At 48.9% G+C, this 24,014-nt stretch overlaps 1 protein-coding gene across 4 annotated transcripts in view; it reads left to right on the forward strand.

Moving 5' to 3' along the window:
• The window catches only part of Epb41l1 (erythrocyte membrane protein band 4.1 like 1), a 68,233-nt gene that overhangs the window by 11,720 nt on the left and 32,499 nt on the right, over window positions 1-24,014 (forward strand). For 3 of the 4 annotated variants that reach the window (XM_026383243.2, XM_077800239.1, XM_026383246.2), the window contains exons 2-13: window positions 5,858-6,048; window positions 6,975-7,139; window positions 9,011-9,142; window positions 9,635-9,677; window positions 11,883-11,958; window positions 14,378-14,596; window positions 16,929-17,016; window positions 17,161-17,313; window positions 18,896-18,993; window positions 19,239-19,414; window positions 21,164-21,312; window positions 22,198-22,233. In XM_026383243.2, coding sequence (XP_026239028.1) covers window positions 5,872-6,048; window positions 6,975-7,139; window positions 9,011-9,142; window positions 9,635-9,677; window positions 11,883-11,958; window positions 14,378-14,596; window positions 16,929-17,016; window positions 17,161-17,313; window positions 18,896-18,993; window positions 19,239-19,414; window positions 21,164-21,312; window positions 22,198-22,233 — 1,512 coding nt within the window. In that variant the 5' untranslated portion in view covers window positions 5,858-5,871. The remainder of the gene's footprint in view (window positions 1-5,857; window positions 6,049-6,974; window positions 7,140-9,010; window positions 9,143-9,634; window positions 9,678-11,882; window positions 11,959-14,377; window positions 14,597-16,928; window positions 17,017-17,160; window positions 17,314-18,895; window positions 18,994-19,238; window positions 19,415-21,163; window positions 21,313-22,197; window positions 22,234-24,014) is intronic. The other variant, XM_077800237.1, reaches the window with a different exon arrangement.

A 24,014-nucleotide genomic window follows, 5' to 3' on the forward strand; every position in this document is an offset into this window, starting at 1 on the left:
AAGGCTTCTTAGTGCCCTGGAAGGTGAACCAGAGGAGCCAGATGGTGGCTGCAATGTTGCAGAGTCTCAGCTGCTGGCAGTCTGCTGGGCCAGCCCCAGCCCAGGCCAGGCCAGCACCCCTGACAATGCTGGGCCCCTCTCCCCAGACAGGACTGGCGCGGGTGCTGTCAGCATTCACTTTTCTGGCTGACCTTTCCTTTTTCTAATCCCATGCATTCAGCCTTTCATACATTGGTGTCATCAGTCTGGCCCTGCTGGCCTCTGTCTCCGAGTACATCTCTTGCTGCATCCATTTCTGCCTTCAGTTTGCTGGCCAGTGCTCACTGAGGCTTCCATTACTCGTTTAATTCTGTTTTCCTCTGTTTTACTGGGTGGACACTATGCTAAGTGCTCTCTGTGTTATTTTCCTGAATCTCTATCCCTACCCTAAGAAGGAGGGAGGAGGATCTCTATTTTATAGACAACACAACTGTGGCTTAGAGAAATGAAGTCACTTGCCCAAGTTCACAGAGTGAGTATTGGAACTTGGCTTTGGGGTCTCCCTGTGCCTGACTCCAAAGTCTGTGCTTTTAACCACCGAGCAGCAGGGCCCCCTGCCCTGCTGTGCTGTGTGGGATCTGTGAATGACTGTGAAGTCTCTGGCCTGGCTCTGGCCCACAGAGGTGCTCAGTGGTGGGAGTTCCATCCTCCTCCAGCAGTCAGAGTGACATTCTTGACTCTTCTAAGCTTGACTCTTCACCACCCCAGCTCTTTCACTTCTCCCAAAGTCCAGCCTGTCCCTTCTGCCAGGACGGCTGGAGCTCCCCTTTACAGGGTTCTCAAGGTATCAGAATGCCAAGGTCTCTTCTGTTTCCTGCACAGCCCCCTTGGCCCATCTCTAGGCCTTTGCCCAAATGGTGACTCAGCTCAAAAGCTCTCTGCCATCTTCTGTCTAAACACTCCTAATGTCACCTCTAGCCCCTATCCTAGATGTCATCTTTGGAAACTGCAGGCCACATTATTAATCATCAGGTCCAGTCTCTTCTGAGAGGCTGATACATACACTAGCAAATCTAAGTCACAACGTGCCATCTCCTGGGACAGTGTCATCCTCTTGTTGCAGCAAGCTCCATGGGAACCAGCATGTGCTTCCCCCAAGGATCCCCACTGGGACCTGGCCTGGCCTGCCACCTAGCAGTTTCCATCAGTCTGTGCTGACCTGGGCCTGAGCAGATCTGTGCTCATGTGGCCAGCTGTGTCAGAAGCCAAGGCCAGGTCCTTGGCCCCTTCTTTGTGGCCTAGTGAGAAAACCATGTTGCTATCCTTGGATTAGTCAAATAGAGATTTCATCATAGGTTTTAGAAAAGATACTGCATTTTTCTTTTTTAATTCCTAAATTAAAACCAAATTTTAATCTCCTTCTAATCCTGTGATACCAAGCCATGTACATCAGAAAAAAAAAATTTAACCTTTAATTTTTAAAACAATTATTTAAGGAGCCCTGCAGGCATGGTGATGCCTGCCTGTGGTTCCAGCTACTCAGAAGGCTGAGGCAGGAGGATCATTTAAGCCTAGGAGATCAAAGCAAGCTTGGCCAACATAGTGAGAACCCCATCTGAAAAAATAAATTAATCAATAAATAATTCAAGGAATCTCCAACTATAGTAGAAAAATCAAGAGCTACATTTAAATTGAAAGAAGCAAAAAATAGCAATCTGTATCCAGAAATAACCATGGGTAATATGTTTTTACATTTTCTATGTAGATGTTTCTTGACATAGCACAATATTATAGCCTGAAAAACCCAGTGTAAGTTGAAAATATCATAAATAAAAAATGCATTCAAGGCCTGGGGATATAGCTCAATGGTAGAGCACTTGCCTAGCATGTGTGAGGCCCTGGGTTCAACTCTCAGCACCACATATGAATAAATAAAATAAAGGTACATCAACAACTAAAAAAAAAATTTTCACTTACTGAATAGCTTAGCTGAACCAAACTTCAGTGTACTCAGAACACTTACATTAACTAACCTAGAGTTGGGCACGATCTTCCAACACAAAGCCTATTATATAATAAAGTGTTACAAATCTCCTGTCATGTTTTTTAAAAAAGATAGGGGAGAGAGAGAGAGAGAGAGAGAGAGAGAGAGAGAGAGAGAGAGAGAGAGAGAGAGAGAACTTTTTAATATTTATTTTTCAGTTTTCGGTGAACACAACATCTTTATTTTATTTTTATGTGGTGCTGAGGATCGAACCCTGCGCCCTGCCACATCCCTAGCCCCAAATCTCCTCTCATTTATTGTATACTATACTGAAAGTAAGAAGCAAAATGGTTGCCTGGGTATGTTTTCACATTGTCATAACTTCAAAAACATGTAAGTTGGGGCTGGGGTTGTGTCTCAGTGGTAGAGTGTTTGCCTAGCATGCACGAGGCACTGGGTTCGATTCTCAGCACCACATAAATGTAAAATAAAGATATTGTGTCCACTTAAAAAACTTAAAAATAGATAAATCTTTAAAAAAAAAACATGTAAGTCGAACCATCGTAAATTGGGGACCATCTGGATCTGTGTGTGTATTTTAATTAAAATAGGACTCATCTGTATAAACTGTCATGTCCTGTGCTTTGTCATTCAAACGTTGTCCAGGATTTTCTGTATCCTTTTTTCTTCCACTTGCTGAGAGGATGAGGGATCATCTATCCCCTGCCCCTGGCTGTGGGTTCAGCCTGCACATCTTGGTGTTCAATTGGGCCTGAGTGCTTTTTCCTTCTAGGTGTGTCTGATGGGGTTTGCTTGAGGCAGCCAGGTGTAGAGGAGAGAAAATGGACCTGGAGTTAGGAACTGGGAAGTCAGGCAGCTGGGTGGGGAGGAGGGTGGATGGAGGAAGAAGAGGAGCCCTGTCTGAGGATGTGACTGTCATTCAAGTTTCTCGCTCTCTGGGTGTCACCTATAAAAGAAGAGGAATAGATTTAATTGTCTCAAAAGACATCCAGCTCCTCTTATCGGTGGCACTGTCTGCAGCAGGCTCTGCTGGAGACACACAGGGAAGACGGGGTTATTTTTTTAAGATTGCTTTCCTGGTTATTTCCAAGGACACTCAGACCTGGGAGAAAGTTCTGAGGGTCTGAGGGCCTCCAGGCAAGAGGCCACCAGGAGTGGGGGAGTGGATGCACCCCTGCACTGCCTGGCATGAGAGTCACAGGGATTCTGCTTCTCACCGCAGAAAACAGGCACATTAATCTGTGGATTTTTTTAAGTGAAATTAAGTAAGCATTTATTTCGAGGGTTCTTGCCTATTGGTCTTACCTAACATGATAACTCGTATCAAGCGCAGGTCTAGGAAAGATCCTGAGCCTGGCAGACAGGTCTCAGGTTGACCTTTCCTAGGCTGCGAGCTCCCCCAGAGCAGTTTTTGTCACTTTGTGTCCTGGCCCAGAGTCAGCACTTAATGTCATGTGAATGATGGAGCGCTTTTATGTAACTATGGCTTGAAGATGTACCCCTAGGGCCCAGTGTAATGGCTGGAGGGAAAGCCTTTGTGGGTGGGAGTGAGGCAATGTGGCCAAGGCCCTCCCTTACTCCACCTCTTTCTTCTTCTCCTTGTTCTTCTGGTACTGGGAATTGAACCAGCGGTGTTCTATCATTGAGCTACATCCCAAACCCTTTCTGTGTGTGTGTGTGTGTGTGTGTGTGTGTGTGTGTGTGTGTGTGTGTATATATATATATATATATATATATTTAAATTTTTTTTAAATTGTAGATGGACACAATACTTTTATTTATTATTTTTTATGTGGTGCTGAGGATCAAACCCAGTGCCTCACATGTGCTAGGCAAGCACTGTACCACTGTGTTACAACCCCAGTCCTTATTTATACTTTTCATTTTGAGACAGGGTCTTACAAAGTTGTTTAGGGCCTCACTAAATTGCCCAGGCTGGCCTCAAACTTGTGATCCTCCTGTTTCAGCCTCCTGAGTTGCTGAGATGACAGGCGTGCACCCCTCCAGCCCTCCTAATCTTTCTTCTTAACAGTAGCATCTGGGGGCTGGGGATGTGGCTCAAGCGGTAGCGCGCTCGCCTGGCATTCGTGCGGCCCGGGTTCGATCCTCAGCACCACATACCAACAAAGATGTTGTGTCCGCCGAGAACTAAGAAAAAATAAATGAATAAATATTAAAATTTAAAAAAACAAAAAACAAACAAACAAACAAACAAAAAAAACAGTAGCATCCATAACAACACACCGTCTTATTTGTGCTAGAAGCTCCAGCTCACAAAGCTTTCCACTTGTGACAGCTCTGTGTGGACTGAGGATGCCATGACCCCTCCAGAGCCCTGGAGTGCCCCTGTGGCTGAGTGGGGCTCTTAGGGTTCCCGACTTTCTGTCCAATACTTTTACTTTGGGCCACACAAGTGCCCACAGGAATGCAGAGAGAGAAACCAAAGAATAAAAAGAATGGGCTGGGGTAGGAGAGCCCTTGCCTAGGACGCATGAGGCCCTAGGTTCAATCCCAGCACTGCAAGGAAAAGGAAGTTGGGGCAAGGACTCTGCATTGCCTAGAGTGGATTCAGTGTCTACTTGGCAGTCAGAGACCTACCCTGGTGGATGGGGTGGAGAGAGGGGCCTGATGGGTCTAGTCTGGATCTTTCTCATACACAGTAATCTGATGGATTTAGAGGAAGGGCCTGTATTTAGTGGTGAAGGTTCCTGCTCATTTCTCTGTTCCCCAGGTTTTAGCTACAAACCACCCCCCACCCCTTTTGAGGATCCACTAATTGGGATCAGGTGAGGGTGCTTTTGCCCTTAAAATAACACTTGTAGGTTAATATCTGTCTATCCATCCATCCACCCATTTAAAAAGATACAAGTTAACTCCAAATGATATAAAGTGAAAAATCAAACTTCCTCGCTTATCTCACCCCATTCCCCAGATCTCTTTCACTTTTCCTTTAACCTCTGGTGAGTGTCCTTTCAGATCTTTTCCTAACTGTGTAAAACACAAACATATGGTGCTGAGGTTATTATTTATTGTTTTTTAAATATGTAAATATGACTATGCTGTTCTCTCTCTCTGTCTCTCCAGTTGACTAATTTCAACAAAATAGTTGAACACTAGGTCCTTGATTCTCTCTAGAATTTCATTTAATGCTTCGAGGGGGAAAGAACTAATAGTTTGTCCCAGAAATAATACCTTAAGTCCCTCACTTTGTAGAGAGGTAAAGTGATTGCCACATTTGTGGCAGGCTTGGGCCAGAGCGCATTCCCCTGACTTTGCCATGGGTAGGGTGGTGTATTTTTAACAGGTGCTTACCTGCTGTTATCCCTGTGGGCCCATCCTGACAGCATCCCTGGGGGTGGGACTGAGATGTATGTGCAAGAATTATTGCAGCTTGGGGCATGAAGAGGCTTGTCCAGACTCAGTGCCCAAAGGGCCCGAAACTCAGGGTTCTCTTGATTGAGTTCAGTGCATTCAATGTTTTTGAGGGAATAGCATGTGCCAGGTACTGTGATTGGAGACAGCCTGGCCAGGGTCCTGCCTGAGGCTAGTTACCCTGTGCTCCTTGGTAGAGTGGGGGCTCTCTGAAGAGACCCTCATTATCCCTAGAAAGGGCTCAGATTCTAGGTCTAGGCTGAGAGATCAGAGTCCTTGAGGATCTATGGGCACAGGGTGGGAGGGGGGCCTATGACCTCAGCTCTGCCACTAACTCCTCACTTCTCATGACTCCATCCTCCCTTTCCCCCATCCCTCCCTCTCCCTCCTTCTCTGTCCATTTGTCTCCATCTGTCTCTCTCTGCATGTGGTTCCTGCCCCCTCTGTTACACTATCACCGTCCCTTTCCCCTGTCACATGCTCTCCTTCATGCCAATGCAGGCGTGCTGGTCACCATGACAACAGAGACAGGCCCTGATTCTGAGGTGAAGAAGGCTCAGGAGGAGGCCCCACAACAGCCTGAGGCTGCTGCTGCTGTGACCACCCCTGTGACTCCCGCAGGCCACGGCCACCCAGAGGCCAACTCCAATGAGAAGCAACCGCCCCAGCAGGACGCTCGGCCTGCTGAACAGGTATGCACCTGAGGGCCTGAGGGCCTTCCTCCTGCCCAGCCAGTCCTGGGGGTTCCAGTTCTTAGGGACCCAGTGTTTCCTCATCAGGAAGGAAGGAGGAAACTAAGATTTATTTGTGACCCATTATGTGCTGAGCACTATGCTGGGAGCATCGCGATCCCATTTATATTTAATTCTCTGAACTTCAGAGGGTAGCTGCTCATTTCACCATTTTACACTTGGAGAAACTGACGGAGTGGAATGAAGTGAGTTACCCAAAGTTACCTTGCCATGAAGTGATAGAGGCGAAAGTCAAACCTAGGCCTGACCTCCAAAAACTGTTCTTTCAACTTTATTTTCCCACCTTTGAGCCTTTTCATTCTAGCTTAGCAAGCCCAATGTGACCCTGGAGCACCTTAAAGTTTTGGGGTGATTTGAAGGATCATCTAGCCCCCAAATTCATACCTCCTTACTTTACAATAGGCCCAAGGAGGGCAGGGACTGAACCAAGGCCATTGAGGGAGTCAGGGTTGGGCTCTGGCCCTTGCCTCCAGGTGATCCATCCACAGCTGCCAGCCTCATGCTAACCCTGTGACAGCCGAGAAGGAGGAGCCAGGTGGTTGCCCCATAACTCGCACACTATTCCAGGGAGGCAGGAGAGCTCTAACCATGGGCTTGGTTTTGTGGGAAACTCCTGCCTGAAGATGCTGCCCTGTTAGCAGCAGCCTCCAGGGAAGACACAGATGAAGAGCCCTCATTGCCCATGGAAACTTGAGTTCTCCTACACACACCAAGCCATGGCCCCTGGTTACCCTGTGGATCACAGAGGGCAGTGACTCTCATGGTGGAGTCTGTCCAGCCCCAGCTATCCCTGATTGCTTTTTGTTTGTGTGAAAGGCTATGGCTTCAAGTTTAATGACCAGACTCTTTCCTGTTTGGACCTACAGAGTCTAGACATGGAGGAGAAGGACTACAGCGAGGCCGATGGCCTATCAGAGAGGACCACGCCCAGCAAGGCCCAGAAATCACCCCAAAAGATTGCCAAGAAGTACAAGAGTACCATCTGCCGGGTCACTCTGCTCGATGCCTCTGAGTACGAGTGTGAGGTGGAGGTAGGGGAGCACCCAGCGCCATATGTCCTGTCCCTGGCTGGCTGGCCTCAGAGCCAGGGCAGGCTCCTATGTGTCCTTAGCCTGGCCAAACCAGAGGAGTCCTGAGCCAACTGCAGTGTCCGGGGAGATGACCTGGCCTGGCCCTTCTTTGTACAGATGGTGACAAGGCCCAGAAAGACCATTATGATTGCAAACAGAATTAGACATGGCACAGGGCTGGCACGAGGAAAAGGTGGCTGTACCCTGGCAAGAATGTTACCATCTAAGGGCTGATCTGCATCACAGGGGCTTAGAAACTGGGCTGTTCTATCTCACCTTAGCGGATACCTACATTTAAACTAGAATCCCCCTTTATTTTTTTGGCGGGGGGATGCTAAGGAGGGATCTTCCTTTCTTTGTGAATACTCCTATCCAGGGCATCATCTCTAGTCTCCAGGACAAACTAGTTATCCGTGGTAAATGTGTCACCCAAGCCCAGGGAAACAGCCCCTTGGAAGGATGCTGTCATCCATGTGGAAGGCCCTGTGACAGGTCCCTGCCTCACAGCAGCAGCATAACAGATGCCTCCTCGCCAACCCTCTGGCCCTACATTTAGTGTCTCCCGTCCAGTAAGGGCTCAGACTTGCCTCACCCTGAGCCCCTCCTTCCTTAGAGGTTTGCTTCTGCCTGGGCCCTGCACTCAGCCCTTCTCTACATGTGTGGAAGAGTTCAGATGGTGGCCCCAACACTGAGATCTATAGGAGCCCTTCTCCCCCATGCCCTGGTTTTAAGGGATGTGGCTTCTTCTTTTTCTTTATAATACCTTCATTTTTAAAATTTATTTTTATGTGGTGCTGAGGATTGAACTCAGTGCCCCACAAGTGCTAGGCAAGTGCTCTGTCACTGAGCTACAGCACCAGCCTCCGACTTACTTCTGAACTCTGGTAGGCCTGGGTCCCTCTTCTCCACAAGCTTTGGTTCTGTTTGTTTTTATGTGTATTTTTTTGGTAGGAGGGTTTCAAGGTGAAACACCTTCCCTGCTCCTGGGCAAAATAAAGGGCTCTCTCTTTCCCTTTCTTTCCTGGCCCATGGTTCCCAGGGACTGCTTCAGCTTGCCCCAGAAGTGCTTGGAGTGTTTGGCTCAACCAGCTCACTCTCTCAGATGGGCTCCTGTAGGCTCAGGAATTCTCCTGTCCAGGCCTGGTCCCTGGAGAGATCTCATTCTTTGTCTGGAGTTCCCTAACTGGGTGGCAACTGCCTCGTGTTCCTCCTGACCTGGATCCCTTGACGGGTGCTTGTCTTCACACCTGTGGGTTTGACTTACTAGGCTGGCTCTGGGCTTTGTTGTGCTAAATCCTCATGCTGCGACTGTGGTTCAGAGTAGTCCCAGGCCTCCTTGCTTTGGAGTGGGAGAGGTGAGTCCAACTGTGTTGCTTCCAGTGGAGCTGGTTTAGGTCCCCTGAGCCTCTCTTCCACCTTACTTGCCACCTGGGGAGGCGGTGGCCCTCCAGACTAGTCTCGCATGGCTCTCACTTTTTAGGGGATTCTTCTCTTCCTCTCCCACCCGAAGCTTAGGACTTTGGTGTTCCACTCCTTCTCTTGATTGATGTAAGGAAGGAAAAATCAGTCACTCCCCACACTTCCACTTCTACTTGCCCCAAGCAAGTCCACGATCTGGAGAAACCCCAGCAGGACTTGGAAGAAGGCTTGGCTGGGCTGAGCACTGTGCCCTGTACAGCTCAGCAGAGCCATGCGGCAGGAGTGTTGAGGTCCTGTCCAGACACTGGAAGCCTCTTGAGAACTTTCTGGGTGTCCAGGTGGAGCCAAGGGCAGCTCCCAGTCCCACCCTAAGGTGTTTTCTAACCTCACTGCCTCTCTGTTTTATCCTTTAGAAGCATGGCCGGGGCCAGGTGCTGTTTGACCTGGTCTGCGAGCACCTCAACCTCCTGGAGAAGGACTACTTTGGCCTGACCTTCTGCGATGCTGACAGCCAGAAGGTACCTGGCTGGGGGCCGGCCGCGAGGGTAGGCCTCTCCCCAAGGGTCTCTGTAGTCCTGGCCATATCCCATGACTTCCATCAGACCTTCATTAGGCTCCTTCCACTTGCATGTCCCCAAGGATCAGCCAGCTCTCTCCACCCTCTGTTCTGTCTCCACCCCACCCCCAGTCCTTTCTTGATGACTTGTAGTCACCCAACATGGGTATCTGGAGAGCCACAGCACGGCCATGTGAGTTGCTTAGATGAACTGAGGAGCCCGGCCAGTGTTTCTTCCTTCCCTTGTGGTTGCAATACCTGGTCGCTGTGGCTGCCCCGGGGCACTGGGTTCTAACTCTGGCAGGGAATCCAGACCTCAGTCCCCTCACCTTTCTGTCCCAAAGGAAAAGCTTCTTTTGCCAGGGAAGGGTGTTCTCCACTAACAAGTTTTCCCAACTGGCAGTTTCAGGACATTTCTCCCTTAACCCCATCTGGCCCTCTCCTCCATCTTTCCTCCAAAGAACCCTGTTTTCTCTTTCAGAACTGGCTGGATCCCTCCAAGGAAATCAAGAAGCAGATCCGGAGTGAGTGGCTTGCTGTGGCTGGAGATGCAGTAGAAGGGTGGGCTGGGTGACCTGCTCCCTCTGACTTTGCTCAGCATGGCAGGTCTTGGGGAAGACAGGGCAGGAATGATGTTGACATTGTTTCACAGATGATGAGACTGAGGTCCAGAGAAGAGAAATGACTGTGCAGAGTCAGGCAAGTTAGCAGAGGAATCATAAATGCATTTAGGACATTAGTCCTAGAAGGTACCTTGAAAGTTATTCAGGACAGGGGCAAACAGATGGCCTGGAAACAGTCACCCTCCTGCCCAGAGCTAGTGCAGACTTCAGTAACCAATGCCCCTTTCCTCAGAGGCTCAGAGAGGTGGTTACTTACATTACGTTGCAGAGCCAGGTGTTGGCTGAGCCAGTTGGGCTCTGGCCTCCCAACCCCGTCCTTCACTCTGTTCAAGGCCCTGTGAAGGCAGACAGCAGGCCTTCAACTTGTCCTTCCTGGCCTAGAGACAAAGGCATGTTAGGAGGGCTGTGGCAGCTTTCAAATGGAAGAAGGGGGAGTTTGGCTGCCTCCACAAGGGGCCTCAGTCTTTAAATGGATACAGAGCCTGGAGGCAGAGATGCTGCCATTAAGGGTCCCTCCCCCTGGCTGTGGCGCTCTCTCCTGGACTCCCTGGTCCCCTGGCTGGAAAGCTGTAGCAGAGCCTGTTGCCATGACAGCAGGCAGCTGGGCCCAGGGATGCCAGCTGACTCTGAGGGAGGGGGCTTGAGGAATTCTTCCTGTAGGTTCCTGTCAGTTGAAGACAAAGAGGCAGGCACACAGGCAGAACGTGCTTCTCTGGGGCTGACAGGGTCCTAGGCCTGGGATCTAGATTGTCCTTTAGCAGCCCCAGCCCTGCTCAGAGGCCTACCTCTCATGCTTTGAAGGAATTGAAAGAAGTACAGGCAGCCAAGTGTAGAGTACAGTGTTTAGTGAAGACCAAGGGCTTGGGGAAGAGGCAGTCAGCTGACTTGAGTCCTTGGCCTCCCCCTGAACCTTCCAGATCTTGCCCATAGCCTTCCAGCGCTGCCCAGGCATGTAGCAGTTGTTCCTTGTGGCACCTTAAACCATTGAGGAGTACGCTTGGTCCTTAGAAAGTGCCTCCTCCGGTGGATCCCCAGTCTCTGTCCCTCCTCCTCTACCTCCCAGCCGTTCATCCTACGCCTGCCCTTTGGCCTCCTTTCTGTTGTAACAGCCCCTCAGCTTTCTGAAGGTGGCTTCATGGGCCCTTGTGTCCTGAGCTTCAGCATCAGGTGTAGCTCCTCCCGAGCCTCAGGGCCGTCACCTAGGATGCCTGCAGCAAGTCCTCTGGGCCCTTGCTTCTCCTTGGCATGTGGACTAATAATTCCTGTCTCATATGGTGGTGGGGAGTGACAGTTAAATGACAAATGCATGCGTAGTGCCCAGCACAGGTTTGTCGCTCACTTTTTTCTTCTGGCTTCCCTGGGGAAGTTGGGGCAGACACTGGGGCCAGAAGGCTTGGATTTGAATCCTGGCTCCAGGTAAGGCAACCAAGGCAGAGAATAGTTCAGCAGCACAAGAAGTAGTGAGGTTATCATAGGTACAGCACCCACCAAGGTGCCTATACATAGTACACCCAGCATGTACTAGCTATTGTTATTATTTATTATTACTGTTATCCCTGAGACAGTGATATCCCTTGGGGCTGCTTTTTCCCAGGAGTCCTTGTGGTCAGGACCCTGGGTTCTGGGATCAGATGACCAGAATTTGGATACCTGTTCTCTGCCACCAACCAGGAGAGTGACTTAACCTCTCAAAATCTTCAACTATAAAAAGGAAACTTGACCTCAGGGTGGTTATGAAGATTAAATACTACAAATGCACATGAAATTGAGCCTATTATCGCCTGGGCCTCCATGTCCTCACCTGCAAAGTGGGGCTAATCACAGGACTTCCAGGGTTGTTGCGAGGTTAAGTGAAGTGATATTTGTGAAGTAATTCACAGTGTGCCTGATATACAGCAGTAGTTCTCTTTCTATCTTCCCATTGATAGCTCACAAGGCTCAACCTGGGACTCAGTTTCCTCATCTGTCAAGTGGGAACAATGATTAGATTATCTTGAGATTTAGAGATAGGAGAAGACTTTGAGGACTTGCTGGTAGGCTGGTGCATCTGGGCCACTCTTTGGAGTGATGTGGTCTCTCTGATCTCTCCCCACCTTCTCCTCTCAGGCAGCCCCTGGAATTTTGCTTTCACAGTCAAGTTCTACCCCCCTGACCCAGCTCAGCTGACGGAAGACATCACGAGGTGAGGGGTGGGCCAGGAGTACGGGCTCTGTGGGATTATGGATGAGGGCACTTGGCCTGGGAGACATGGAACTGTAAACAACAGCAGATTCAAACGTGGCTATCTGCCGGGGCCAGGCCATTGGCAAAGGTAGCAGGCTGTGTGAGAGAAACAGGGAGGCAAATGCAGTGGCCAGTGGCAGCTGACCCTTGACCTCAGAGAAGGCGGTCTCACAGTGGTCTTTATGTCCCATTGTGAACTTAGAGAACTGACTCCATTGAAAACAGTGCTCTTTAGCCACTGTTGTCCCATGGGAATTGGAGAGTGAAAACTGCAAGCTTGAAATGTTAGCAACAGATGCAAACTTTTAAAAAGTGGTGGGACAAACCCCACACAAGTGAAGGCTGATGTGCTGGTGGACACCAGTTTGCAGTGTTGGAGATAAGGAGAGAGTAGAGTGCCCGTGCCACGTGGGGGCTTGGTCCTGTGTGTCATTCTGTGTACATGTCAGGCATGTGGAGATCAGACGAGGCCGGTGACCACCATGGAGGGGAGGGCAGTCTGGGTGCCGGGATGAACATGGTTGCATGCCCAGTCTGCTGCCTCGGGCCAGTAGATAAGGTGACCTGAGGGTATATCCAAAGGAAGAGCCCAGCATCCTTCTGAGTGGGAGCTTCCATGGGCTTCTCTTGTCTCTAGGAACCAGAGCAAGAAGATTCCCCGTCTTTATCTAAGCCCCAGCCAAAGAGATGCCCTCATGTCAGGCTATCCTGGGACTGTGTCATTCATGTCATAGGCCCTATACCCCCAAAATAAGAATGGGTTTGAAGTTCTTCTGAAGTGGGAGAGGCTGCTAAGCCATCTCCTCTGGGCCCTCAGGTCCCTTTTTAAGGCCTGCTGCCTATTTGACAAGCAACAGACCAAGGTCAAGATGCTGACTCTGGCCTTGGGAGAGAAGACAGAAGTTCCTGGAGTAGATCAGGCCCCAGGCCTTGGCCTCATTAGCCCCACTCTGGGCTCTGAGATTAGTTCAGTGCCAAGGTGACAGCAGTTGGATCTGAACTCTGTAGCTTTAGGCCAGCACAGCCCCCATCCCCTCTAGTCTTATCCCCTGGTACCTCTCCTCTTTGTGCCAGACTCTGGGCATTGGGCTTCCAGGAACACCAAGAGGGAAGTTAGCCTTGCCCAGCACAGATGGCCCCTGGAGGTGGGGTGGTAGGAGCAGCTGATCTAGTCAAAAATAGTTGGGCCCAAAATAAACTGGTCAAAATGACAAATTGATTGAAATGAAAGATTGGTCAGAGAGTTTGGCAGTGATTTCTGAATTTTTAGACTTTTGAACAAAATGTCATAGGCCCATACTTGATGCTTATGACGTTTGAGCTACTGATCCTGGATCTACACCTTGGCCCAGAGCACACACTGAGGCCACATGTACTTTTTTTTGACAAGGCTTCAGTTTGACTCTAAAATGTCACAGAGTACTAAAAATTGGACTAAGTAAAAGCCACTTGAAAGAGAAATAGGCAGTTGAAAAAAAGTGGTGAAACAGCAAAAATGGGCAGGAAGGCATCGCTGGCTGAAAATATACTAAAAAAATTTTTTTGAATGCACGATAACCAAAAAAGCAATAACAAAATGGTTTTAAATGGTACTAAAAGTTGTAAAATCATCCAAGTGTGCCTACAAGTTATAAAAAAAATCATGGCTTGGTGGTCGGAAAATGTTTCTTTAAACCAATTTATTTTTTAGATAATTCATTTAGAGCTGGAGGCAAAATAAAAAGTTTTGGGAAAGCATTGGCATGCAGGTCCATCTGGGCTGTAGAGTAGAGTGCAGAGGTTAAAATGAATGAGGTAGAGTCACTGCGCTCACATACGGCATGTCATTGGTGAGACAAAGTGAGCTGCAGAATCAGATATACCATTCAATACCATTTACAAGTTAAAAACACCCATCCATCAAAACCACATACATTTTTGTGTGTCTGTGGTGGAGAAATGTCTAGAATACAACATGGATAACCGTGTTGACCTTGGGGAGGAGATTAGGAATGAAAAAGGGCACTAACCTCATAAGTTGTATTTTTTCCTTGTAAGACTATATTAATTGTATAATTAAAATCACAGGACATTTTTAAAAGGATAAAACCAGCAAAGTAGTCCTATTGAGCTTGAAAATGAATTAGACATTACAAATGCTCTTTTGGTAGAAAAAAGACCCTTTAAATTTAGAAATGCGCCAAAATGCTGAACGTGGTGTGAAATGTCACAGAATCATCTCACAGGATACAGCCAAATGATCAACCCATGAAGTTCCAGTGTCTAGGGGTGTCCTTTTCCACAGAGCCACGTGTTGAGCCTCTTGGTTCCAAGGACCCAGCCGGGCTGGGGGGTCTGAAGGCGCAGGCCCAAGCCCACATCCTCTCTCCTGTCTCCAGGTACTACCTGTGCCTCCAGCTGAGGGCAGACATCATCACAGGCCGGCTGCCCTGCTCCTTTGTCACACACGCCCTGCTGGGCTCCTATGCTGTGCAGGCAGAGCTGGGCGACTACGATGCCGAGGAACATGTGGGCAACTACGTCAGTGAGCTCCGCTTTGCTCCTAACCAGACCCGGGAGCTGGAGGAGAGGATCATGGAGCTGCACAAGACATACAGGTAAGAGGGCCTGTTGGCCTTTGACCAGAGGACTCTTTGCAGACCTGAAAGTCCTAGACTCCTGGTGCTGTGCTCTCTGGACCCCAGCTGCCTCTGCTCCTAACCTGAGATGTGTCTGGGAGCAGATCATCTCCATCCGACAGGAATGACAGTGACTAGCTATGTGACTTTAAGTGGTCTCTTGGGGCCTCAGTTTCTTAAGTTCCTGTATGGGTGTGATAATTCCCTGCCAGGGTCTCTGAAAACCAGTTTATCCGCCACTTAGAGATAATAATAACTATGTAGAGTTATTGTGGACATAATAATAACTGCTGTGTGCCTCCAAGTAAGCATCCTGATGTCTGGATCTTGGCATAAAGTTCAAAAGTTTGGACTCGAAAACCAGCCTGCTTGGGTTCACCATCTGGCTCTGCTGCTTTCTAACCAAGGGATCTTGGCACACCATTCTACTTCCTTGTGCTTTGGCATGCTCATCTGTTCAATGTGGTGCTAGTAAACCCACCCTGTAGGGTTGTCAGGAGGGCCACATGGCACATATTAAAGACACACTGAATGTTGGCTCTTAGGGTTGCTATCTGTGAGTTGAGGGGTTGAGTAGTTGATTGTGCTGTGGAAAGCACCTTGTTCTAGGAGTTAGAAGATAATTAACCAGATATGTGTTTGTGGCTGATTATTTAGTCTCTGAAAACCCTATTTTCCACCTATAAATGCACAGAATTAGCCAATCACTGTTTCTCAACTATTGCTGTTTGGGGCAGGAGAATTCATTGTGTAGGATGTTTAGCCTCCCTGGGTCCTAGGCTTTAAGTGCTCACAACACCACTTAGTTATTGTAACAACCAAAATGCTCCCCACCACCATTTCCAAGTGCTTTTTCTATAGGGCATCCTAACCCCTGGGGGTAACCCCTGGATCAAAATGGATCTAGGGTCCTTTTAAGCTAGAAGTACTTCAGGCTCCAAGCTTAAGGTTGTTAAGGGAACCCAATGTGATAAATGATTTGAAAGTGCATTTATGAACAGTGAAGTGCTTTGCCTGTGGGAAGGGCCATGGTGATGTTATCTTGTTACTATGGAGGATGGAGAGAATGATGAGGGTTGCATCTGTGGGCTGCATCTGGAGAGGAGGGGTGGAAGATGCATAGAAGAGCCTGCTGGAGTGTGATGAATGCTGGGTCAAGGGCAGCAGCAAGTGCATCTCTCAGAGACTCACAAACCCACCATGCTTGGCTAGTACTGACTGCTTGGTGTTGTGTTGAGTAGGATCTGACTGGTGAGCCATGGTCATCTGGGCACAAGAATGAGGGGCTGCCTACCATCTGTCATCCCTGTCTGAGATAGTAAGGTACCTTGGGGATTTGCAAGAGTCATAATAATTCAGAGAAGGATATTCAGATCAATATGGGCTGGAAATATGCTAAAGGTTGTCTCTATAGCTCTTTGGACTTAAAGCACATGGACATCTAGCATCCAGGTGTCCCAAGCACATAGTGGCCCAGAGGTAGACAGGGGAAATTAAACAGGCTTAGAGGACAGAAGAGAAAAATGTGATGAAGTGGTTAGTAGTATGAATTCTGGAGCCACCTTGTCTGGGGTTAAATACTGACTCTGTGACTTAATAGCAGTGGGCCCTTGAGCTAGTTATTCAACTTCCCTGCTTCCTCATCTGTAATATGGGAATGACCATGATACCTACCTTTTAGGGTTGTGATAAGGATTCTGTGAATTAATATACATAAAGTACCTAGAACAGTAACCGGCACGTGGTACTCAAAAAACAGTTGCTGTGACTAAGTACAAAATGTAGCCTGAGTTTCCCGACAGCCAAAGCAAAGAAAGAACCTTGATTAATTACATAACTTTTATTTTCAGAAAGGAGAATGTGTACTTGTTCTCCAGGAGAGATAAAGTAGCTTCTCATACAAAACTCTGAGAGACCTATCTTATGTGGGTAATAATTTAGGAGCCTTGGGTGATTATAATGAGCAATGTCTTCGGCAATAGTGTCACAGTCATGAAGGAAGAAGATTTATAGCTCTTGCTTAATTCAGTAGCAAATGAGATAAAAATATGACTCTGACCAGCCCTTGTCTGCTTTTTTGGAGGAAATGAGACTGGACCAGAGCTTTGTGGGAGATGGGGATGGCTGGACAGAAGTGGGGATGATGGGCTCACCTTCCTGCCCTGAGGACAGAGGGGAAGGACTCAAATGAGACTCAGCTACCCAGTGTCCTAGAAGCATGGGTCTGATGGTGGCCACCTTCAGCCAGCAGGATTTGGCCTGGAGAATTCATGGTGTAGGATGATCTGGGTGATCACTTTCTTTCCCTCAGGGGCATGACCCCAGGAGAAGCAGAGATCCACTTCCTCGAGAATGCCAAGAAGCTTTCCATGTATGGAGTTGATCTGCACCATGCCAAGGTACTGCATTCCCCCTGAGGAACCATCAGGCCCCTCCAGAGGACTTGGTGTGCCAGACCCTGTGTTACCTGCAACTTGGAACATTTTCATTTCTTGTTCCTCAAAGTTCATAACTTTTTATTTCCCCTGATCTTTATAATGCAGGACTCTGAGGGCATTGACATCATGTTAGGCGTCTGTGCCAATGGTCTGCTCATTTACCGGGACCGGCTGAGAATCAACCGATTTGCCTGGCCCAAGATTCTTAAGATCTCTTACAAGAGGAGTAACTTCTATATTAAGATCCGGCCTGGGGAGGTAAGCCTGCCCTGGGACCCCTTGCTCCTCCTGGGACTGACCAAGTGCAGCTTGCCTGAGTTTTTCTTACCCAGGATACATAGACTGGGTGCCGGGGATCATGGGAGACAGAGAGATCCCCTCCTTGGCTCCCCACAGACATCACACTTTGGATATATGTGCACACGTGCACGTGTGCACACACACATACACATACACACGAGCATAAATAAGGTAACTACAGTTCACTTTACACAGATAAATGAGTACATGTGTGTGCACACATGTTGGCCTGCATGTGGTCCTCCAGCATGTATGTGAATGCACAGGTGTGAGACCACACACATACAGATATGTGTCCACACCTCTTTCCCTTCAACTCCACATCTCTCCCATCCAAAGCCATTTGGTTCTACCATTAGAGTATCTGTGACCCACCTGCTGCTCTTCTTCCTGCTGCACGAAGGCTGCGACAGCTGCCATTTCTCACTGACATCTTCACATAACCCTTTTGCTGGCCTCCCTTCCTCCTCTTGTGCTCCAGGCCATTTTCCTCTGCTGCTAAGAAGATCTTTAAAATCCTTTAAATTGAATCCTTCCAACCCCCAGCCTCAACTTCCTCACCTTCGTTGCCTGAACTTTCAGGAGCGCTCTTTAGCTATAGGGTTGAAGTTGAATTCTCATGGCCACCTACCTTTCCCACCTCTCTCTTGCCACTCCTCCCCATACCCACGATGCCCTAGCCCCTCCAGCCTTTCCTGCAATCCTTGAATAAATCAAGTTCCTTCCTCCCCTGTATCCTTTGCATGTGATGTTCCCTCTGCCTGAAAGTCTCTTCCCCCTCTTCTCACATGGTTGGTTCCTCCCTGTGATAGTTTCTGTTACTGTAACAAAATTTCTGAGATAATAGACCTATAAAGAGGAAAGGCTTATTTTGGTTTATGGTTTTGGAGATTTTAGTCCTTGTCTGATTGGCTCCATTGCTTTGGACCTGTGATGAGAGCCCCAACATGGCAGGCATGCAAGTAGGACCAAACTTAATTTCAGGGCCAGCATACCAAAAAAAAAAAAAAAAAAAAAAGGAAGAAATGCTTTTGACGATCCCTAATGACCTAAAACCTCTGCTAGGCCTCACCACCTAGCATCATGCTGGGAACTAAGCCTTTAACACACAGCCCTTTGGGGCACATTAAGATCCAAATTCTAGCATGTCCCCATCCTTCAGATCTCAGCTCAAAGCACATCTGGCTAGAGGGCAGCCCTAGTCACCTTTTCTAAGTCACCCCAACCCCAGGCTGCTCAGTTGTCCTCTCCTCTTGCACATCTCCCTTTATTCTCCTCATAGCCCTTGTTCATATCTGCAGTTACCTTGTTTACTCATTTATTATCTGAGTCCCGCACTCCCTGGAATCTTCTGTCTTGTTCTCCACGGTGGCTGTGTATTTAGCACCAGGTCTATCCTAGAGGAAGGGCTTGATCCTCCTTGTTGATTACATGAATGAACCAGCCAGAGTTGCACATGCCCCAGAAGAGGTTCAGACAGGATGGGCTGGTGGTGGGAGTGGCCCAAGCCTGCTTTTCACCCACCTATCTTGGTTTTTAGTACGAGCAGTTTGAGAGCACGATTGGCTTTAAGCTCCCAAATCACCGGTCAGCCAAGAGACTGTGGAAGGTCTGCATTGAGCATCACACGTTCTTCCGGTGAGTTGACCCTGGGCTGGGGTAAGCAGGTATGAAGCAGAGGCCATACAGGTAGAGGGGAGCAGGAAGAGAAGTTAGTGGAGATGGCAGGGAAGCACCCGCTTCGGCCAAGTCTCCCTCTTCCTGGACCTCTTCATGGTGTTGTAGATGATGGGGCAGTGGGACAGAAGGCCTGCTGTGGTCTAACCTTGGGCCTGGCAATGCAGGTCTGATCCTCCCTCCTCACCTCCATCCTTCCACTGCAGGTTGGTGTCCCCTGAGCCTCCACCAAAGGGCTTCCTGGTGATGGGCTCCAAGTTCCGGTATAGTGGGAGGACCCAGGCACAGACCCGCCAGGCCAGTGCCCTCATTGACAGGCCTGCACCCTTCTTTGAGCGTTCTTCCAGCAAACGGTACACCATGTCCCGCAGCCTTGATGGAGGTATGTCCTAAATTGGAAGTGGGAGAAGAGTGTTTTTTAGAGGCAAGTAAGGGAGTGGACATGCCAGGTTCTGCAGAATGAGTAGTGATTCTTAGTGAGCAGAGTGAGCAGTGAACACATTGCAAGTTCGTTCACACCAATCATGGCAGCCCTGAAGCACCACTGTACCTAGGCAGCTCTTGGTGATTCAGTGCCAACTTTCCCACTACCACTTGGGATGTGCCACTGCTGCTCTTGGGACTTCCCACAGCTTCCCTGAGTCATGACCTTGTGGGCTCCTAGGTTCAGCCAGATGGTTTTCTGGGCCTCTTGCCTAAGAAGCTCAGCAATGTGCAGATTGACATCCTACAAGGAGAATGCATGTGTGGTTCATGCAAAGGAAACGACGATCTCTGCTTCCCTTCTGCATTACGATCTCTTCTTCCTTCTGCAATACCATTCCTATTCCAGGGGCTAAATGAAGCCTACTTTTTGGAGAGCAGAAAGCAGCACAGGTTATCTCATAGCTGGCAAAGCTCGTCAGAGGAGAAGCAGAAGTCTGGACTCTAAGCCCAAAGTCTAGGCTCTCATCCAGACTCACTGGAAGATCACCAGTGGGACCTTTCCTGTTTTGAGGGTCTCAATTTATTCTCTGTAAAAATAGGGATAGTAATCCCCATGGTAGAACACAGAGTATTGCACAAATCAAATGAAATAGTGTGCAAAAATGGGTACTTTGCAAAGTGAGTATGCATGAAAAGAAAGGATGATTAGCCAGGTGCAGTGATGCATGCCGGTAATCCCAGTGACTTGGGAGGCTGAGGCAAGAGGATCACAAGCTAAAGGCCAGCCTCAGCAACTTAGCAAGGCCATGAGTAACTTACAAAGATCTTGTCTCAAAATAAAAAAATAAAAGGATTGGGGATGTGACTCAGTGGTAAAGTGCCACTGGGTTCAATCCCTGGAACAATAATAACAAAAAAGGATCATTATTCTCTCTATTTTCTCCTTTTAGAGGAGGCCAACCCCAAGGATAAATATCTATGATCTAGCTATTTTAATTCAGTGTTTTCGAGCCTATTTTTCACCAACACTCAATCCATGAGTGTGATTGGCTTATGCCCAGTGCCTAGTGTGAGATCTATAATCCTACCCCAATTTTCTATTTCAGAAAAGTATTTTGAAATACCAGTTAGTGAGAAAGATGTTTACCCTAGGGATCTCCTTGAATTCTCACTAATTTATAAAGAAGATAAGTAATTTGCAATCTTTAGGACTTTAGTTTTCATCAGTAAAGCTAATCTTACGATATCTGTATATTGCTAAATAATGATCAAGGGAGTATTCTGTCACAAGTGACCACAGCCCAAACAGCAACATTTATGGGCCAGCATCAGTGGAAGGCTCACTCCTTCCTGAATACTCTCTTAAATGCTTACACACATTAGCTATTTGTTCCTCACCCCAAGTGTCTATAGTAGGTACTATGTATGGATGAGAAAACCAAGACCCGGAGAGATTGTGTAATTTACCCAAAGTCATAGAGCACAAATTGGATTTGAGATTTGAAATCTAGCATTGCAGAAAGTAGGAAGGGGCCTGGCTGGGAGACAGTTCTGCTACTCACCAGCCGTGGGACTAGGAGTGGGCAATAGGTTGGAGGCTTGGAAGTTGGCTCCACTGAAAGCATGGTTAAGCAGCAGCTGGGCTGCCCTCCTGTGCACGCACAGACCTCTCACATACTCATCTTGTCACCTCTGCCCACTTTAGCGGAGTTCTCCCGCCCGGCCTCAGTCAGTGAAAACCATGATGTAGGGCCTGATGGTGACAAGCGGGAAGAGGATGCAGAGTCCGGAGGACGGCGGTCAGAGGCTGAGGAAGGAGAGGTCAGGACCCCCACCAAGATCAAGGAGCTAAAGGTACGAGCCTGGCTTTCCTTTACCCTGTGCACTGGGGATCAAGAAGCCAACCCATGGTTTAGATTTACCTCTAGTTATGGCCAGTCACCTTTGCTGTGGGGTGCTCAAGGCCTTGCCTTTGGGCCTTCCTGGGTTGGGAGCAGGGGTGGGCATGCTGTCTGACCTATACTCTTCCCTCTTCTTGCCCAGCCTCCCTGGGGGGCCTCGTGCCCTGGAGGACTTGGGCCTCCTCTGGTTCACTCCTTGTCTGCTCCTTTATAATCTGGCTCTGCATTGCCTGCTTCCTCCCCAGAGCATGATCAGATGTCACCATGGGCCTCACAGGGTGAGGTACAGGTGTGTCCCCTTCCTGATGCCTTAGCACCCCACCCTTGGTGCTCCTGCAGTAATGCACAATCTCAGCCTTACATGCACTCACTCTCAGACACCCCCGCACCCCTAGACTGACACATACGGCTTCACACACAGGCATGGGCACACATAGACCAGGCATGGCTTCCTCTAGGAGTTATTAAGCAGGGTTTTTTTTTTTTCCATCGTTTAGTTTTGCCATGTGAGCATAGGCCCCTGGACACACCCACTGCAGCAAGAAGCATGAGGCCCCAGACACCTCAAGCCCCACAAACCAAGCGTGGCTCTGCCTGCTTTCCTCCAGAACCCTGTGCCCTTCTTTGCCTTTCTGGGGCAGTACCCTGCTTCCCATCCTGCACCTACTCTGGCTACCTCACTACCCTATGGGTGGCCCAGCAGCTTCCTGCGCCCGTGCTGCTTGGTGGAGTGTGAGTGTGCTGGGCCACCTTGCGGGACCAGGCCAGTCGCGGTATCTCTAATCTGTTTGCTCTACTGACCCTGATGGTTCCTTTCCCTCCTGCCATGTCCCACTAGCCGGAGCAGGAAACCACGCCGAGACACAAGCAGGAGGTACTGCATGGGACCTGTCCCTCCCTACCCAGCCATTCAGATCTCCAGCTCATGTGTAACCATCTCACAGTCCTTCCCCGGCTCATTCCCCCGACACCACCTCAGCTTCATCTCCGCTGGTCCTGCCCTCCTCCTTCCTGTGATCCCCCTCTCCAGTCACCCTTGCTTCTGCCTTTATGGAAGCTCATCTCTCCAACTCCCTTCTTGGACTCTGCTCCCAACAAGCCATCTGTCCCTCCCTCCTCACCCCTGCCACCCTCCACCTAGCTTCACCCTCTACCTCTCCAGCCCACCTGATGCTCCATGCTTGCTTCTTACCTGACCACCCCACCTGTGTCTGCCAGCTCTTCCAGGCCATTCTGTGCTTCCATTTAGCTCATCTCCCTGCATCCCCCACTCCGACCCTTCCTTAGATTCATCTCCCCCACAGCACTGTTTGGTCACTCCTCCATCTCATCTGTGTCCTCACCTGAAGTTTCTTTTGGTTTCTCTTGGCAACCAGATGTGTGTGGGGGCGGGGGGGTGGGAGGGGGGAGCATTTGAGCACATCTGCCTCTGCTCAGACTCCAGTTCACTTCCCTCCAGGGCAGCTGCTGTTGCAGCTCCACCAAAAGCCTCTTCTCCTTTTCTCTTCCTCTTCCTGTTAGTTCCCACCCTCAATTTATTCTTCCTGTGTTTACTACTGTTTCCCTTTTACAATTTCCAAGAGGAGGAGGTTTATCCTTGGGCTACCAAGGGAAAGGGCCAGAGGCTGGGCCATAGCAAGGGCCTGACCTGGGAGCCCTGAGATCTGGGTTCCAACCCAATTCTGCACTGACTCTTCGAAGGTCTTAGGAAAGTCTCTTCGAGCCCTAGCCCCCATCTGCATAGTGAGGCATTTAGACTAGGTTTCTTTTTTTTCCTTTTATAATGGTTATGGTATTTTAAAATAATTATTTTATTTATTTTTATGTGGTGCTAAGGATCAAACCCAGTGCCTCACACATGCTAGGCCAGTGCTCTACTGAGCCACAGCAGGCCCATGGACTAGGTTTCTTCAATGCCCTGACCGTCAAGTCTCCCAGGTTCCCAGATTCCCACTCTACCATGTTCCCTTTGGGAGCATGACATGCCCACAGAGCCAGCAGGGCAATTTGGGGTCCTCCTGGATTGGGATCCATGAAGTACTATAGCCCAAACCCACCCCTTGTGCAGATTCCATCAGATTTGACTTCTTAGGCAGATTTTTCCTGTGGGAAGTTCAGTCTAGGGAGAGAGGCCAGAGGTAAAGGCAGGTGTCTGGAGGGATGCAGAAGCCCCAGTGGGATCAGTCTCCTTCCTGAGGGAGCTTAGGAGTCAACCACAGTGGCTCCCTGGATGCCATGGATAAACCCAGAGAAAAAATCCAGGTTTGTCCCAAGTGTGCTTAACTCTCAGGTTGTTCTCCTAAACCCATCTGATCTGACTTTAATAAGCTGAGATTGTCCATTTCTTGCCCTTAACAGAGCTATCACGAGCCTTCAAACAGCCTCATGCATGGGCTGCTGGCCCACTGCTGTGCCTAGAGGCAGGCAGTTAAACAGCTTTGACAGGCCACCAGTGGCTTGTCCTCGCTGGACCTAGGCAGAGTACTCCATCATGCTGCACCGACAGAAGCTCAGACTTGGTGGATTAATTGAGGACACACCCATGACTCCAGATATACCTGGCTCAGTTCTTGCGCTCAGCTTTGGGACTTACCCCTCTTCTTCCTGGTCTCCATTCTTTTTGAACATCCCGCAGCATCCTAATCTGTAACTGGC

This window comes from Urocitellus parryii, chromosome 6 (assembly GCF_045843805.1).
Source record: "Urocitellus parryii isolate mUroPar1 chromosome 6, mUroPar1.hap1, whole genome shotgun sequence".
NCBI classification, from domain to species: Eukaryota; Metazoa; Chordata; class Mammalia; order Rodentia; family Sciuridae; genus Urocitellus; species Urocitellus parryii.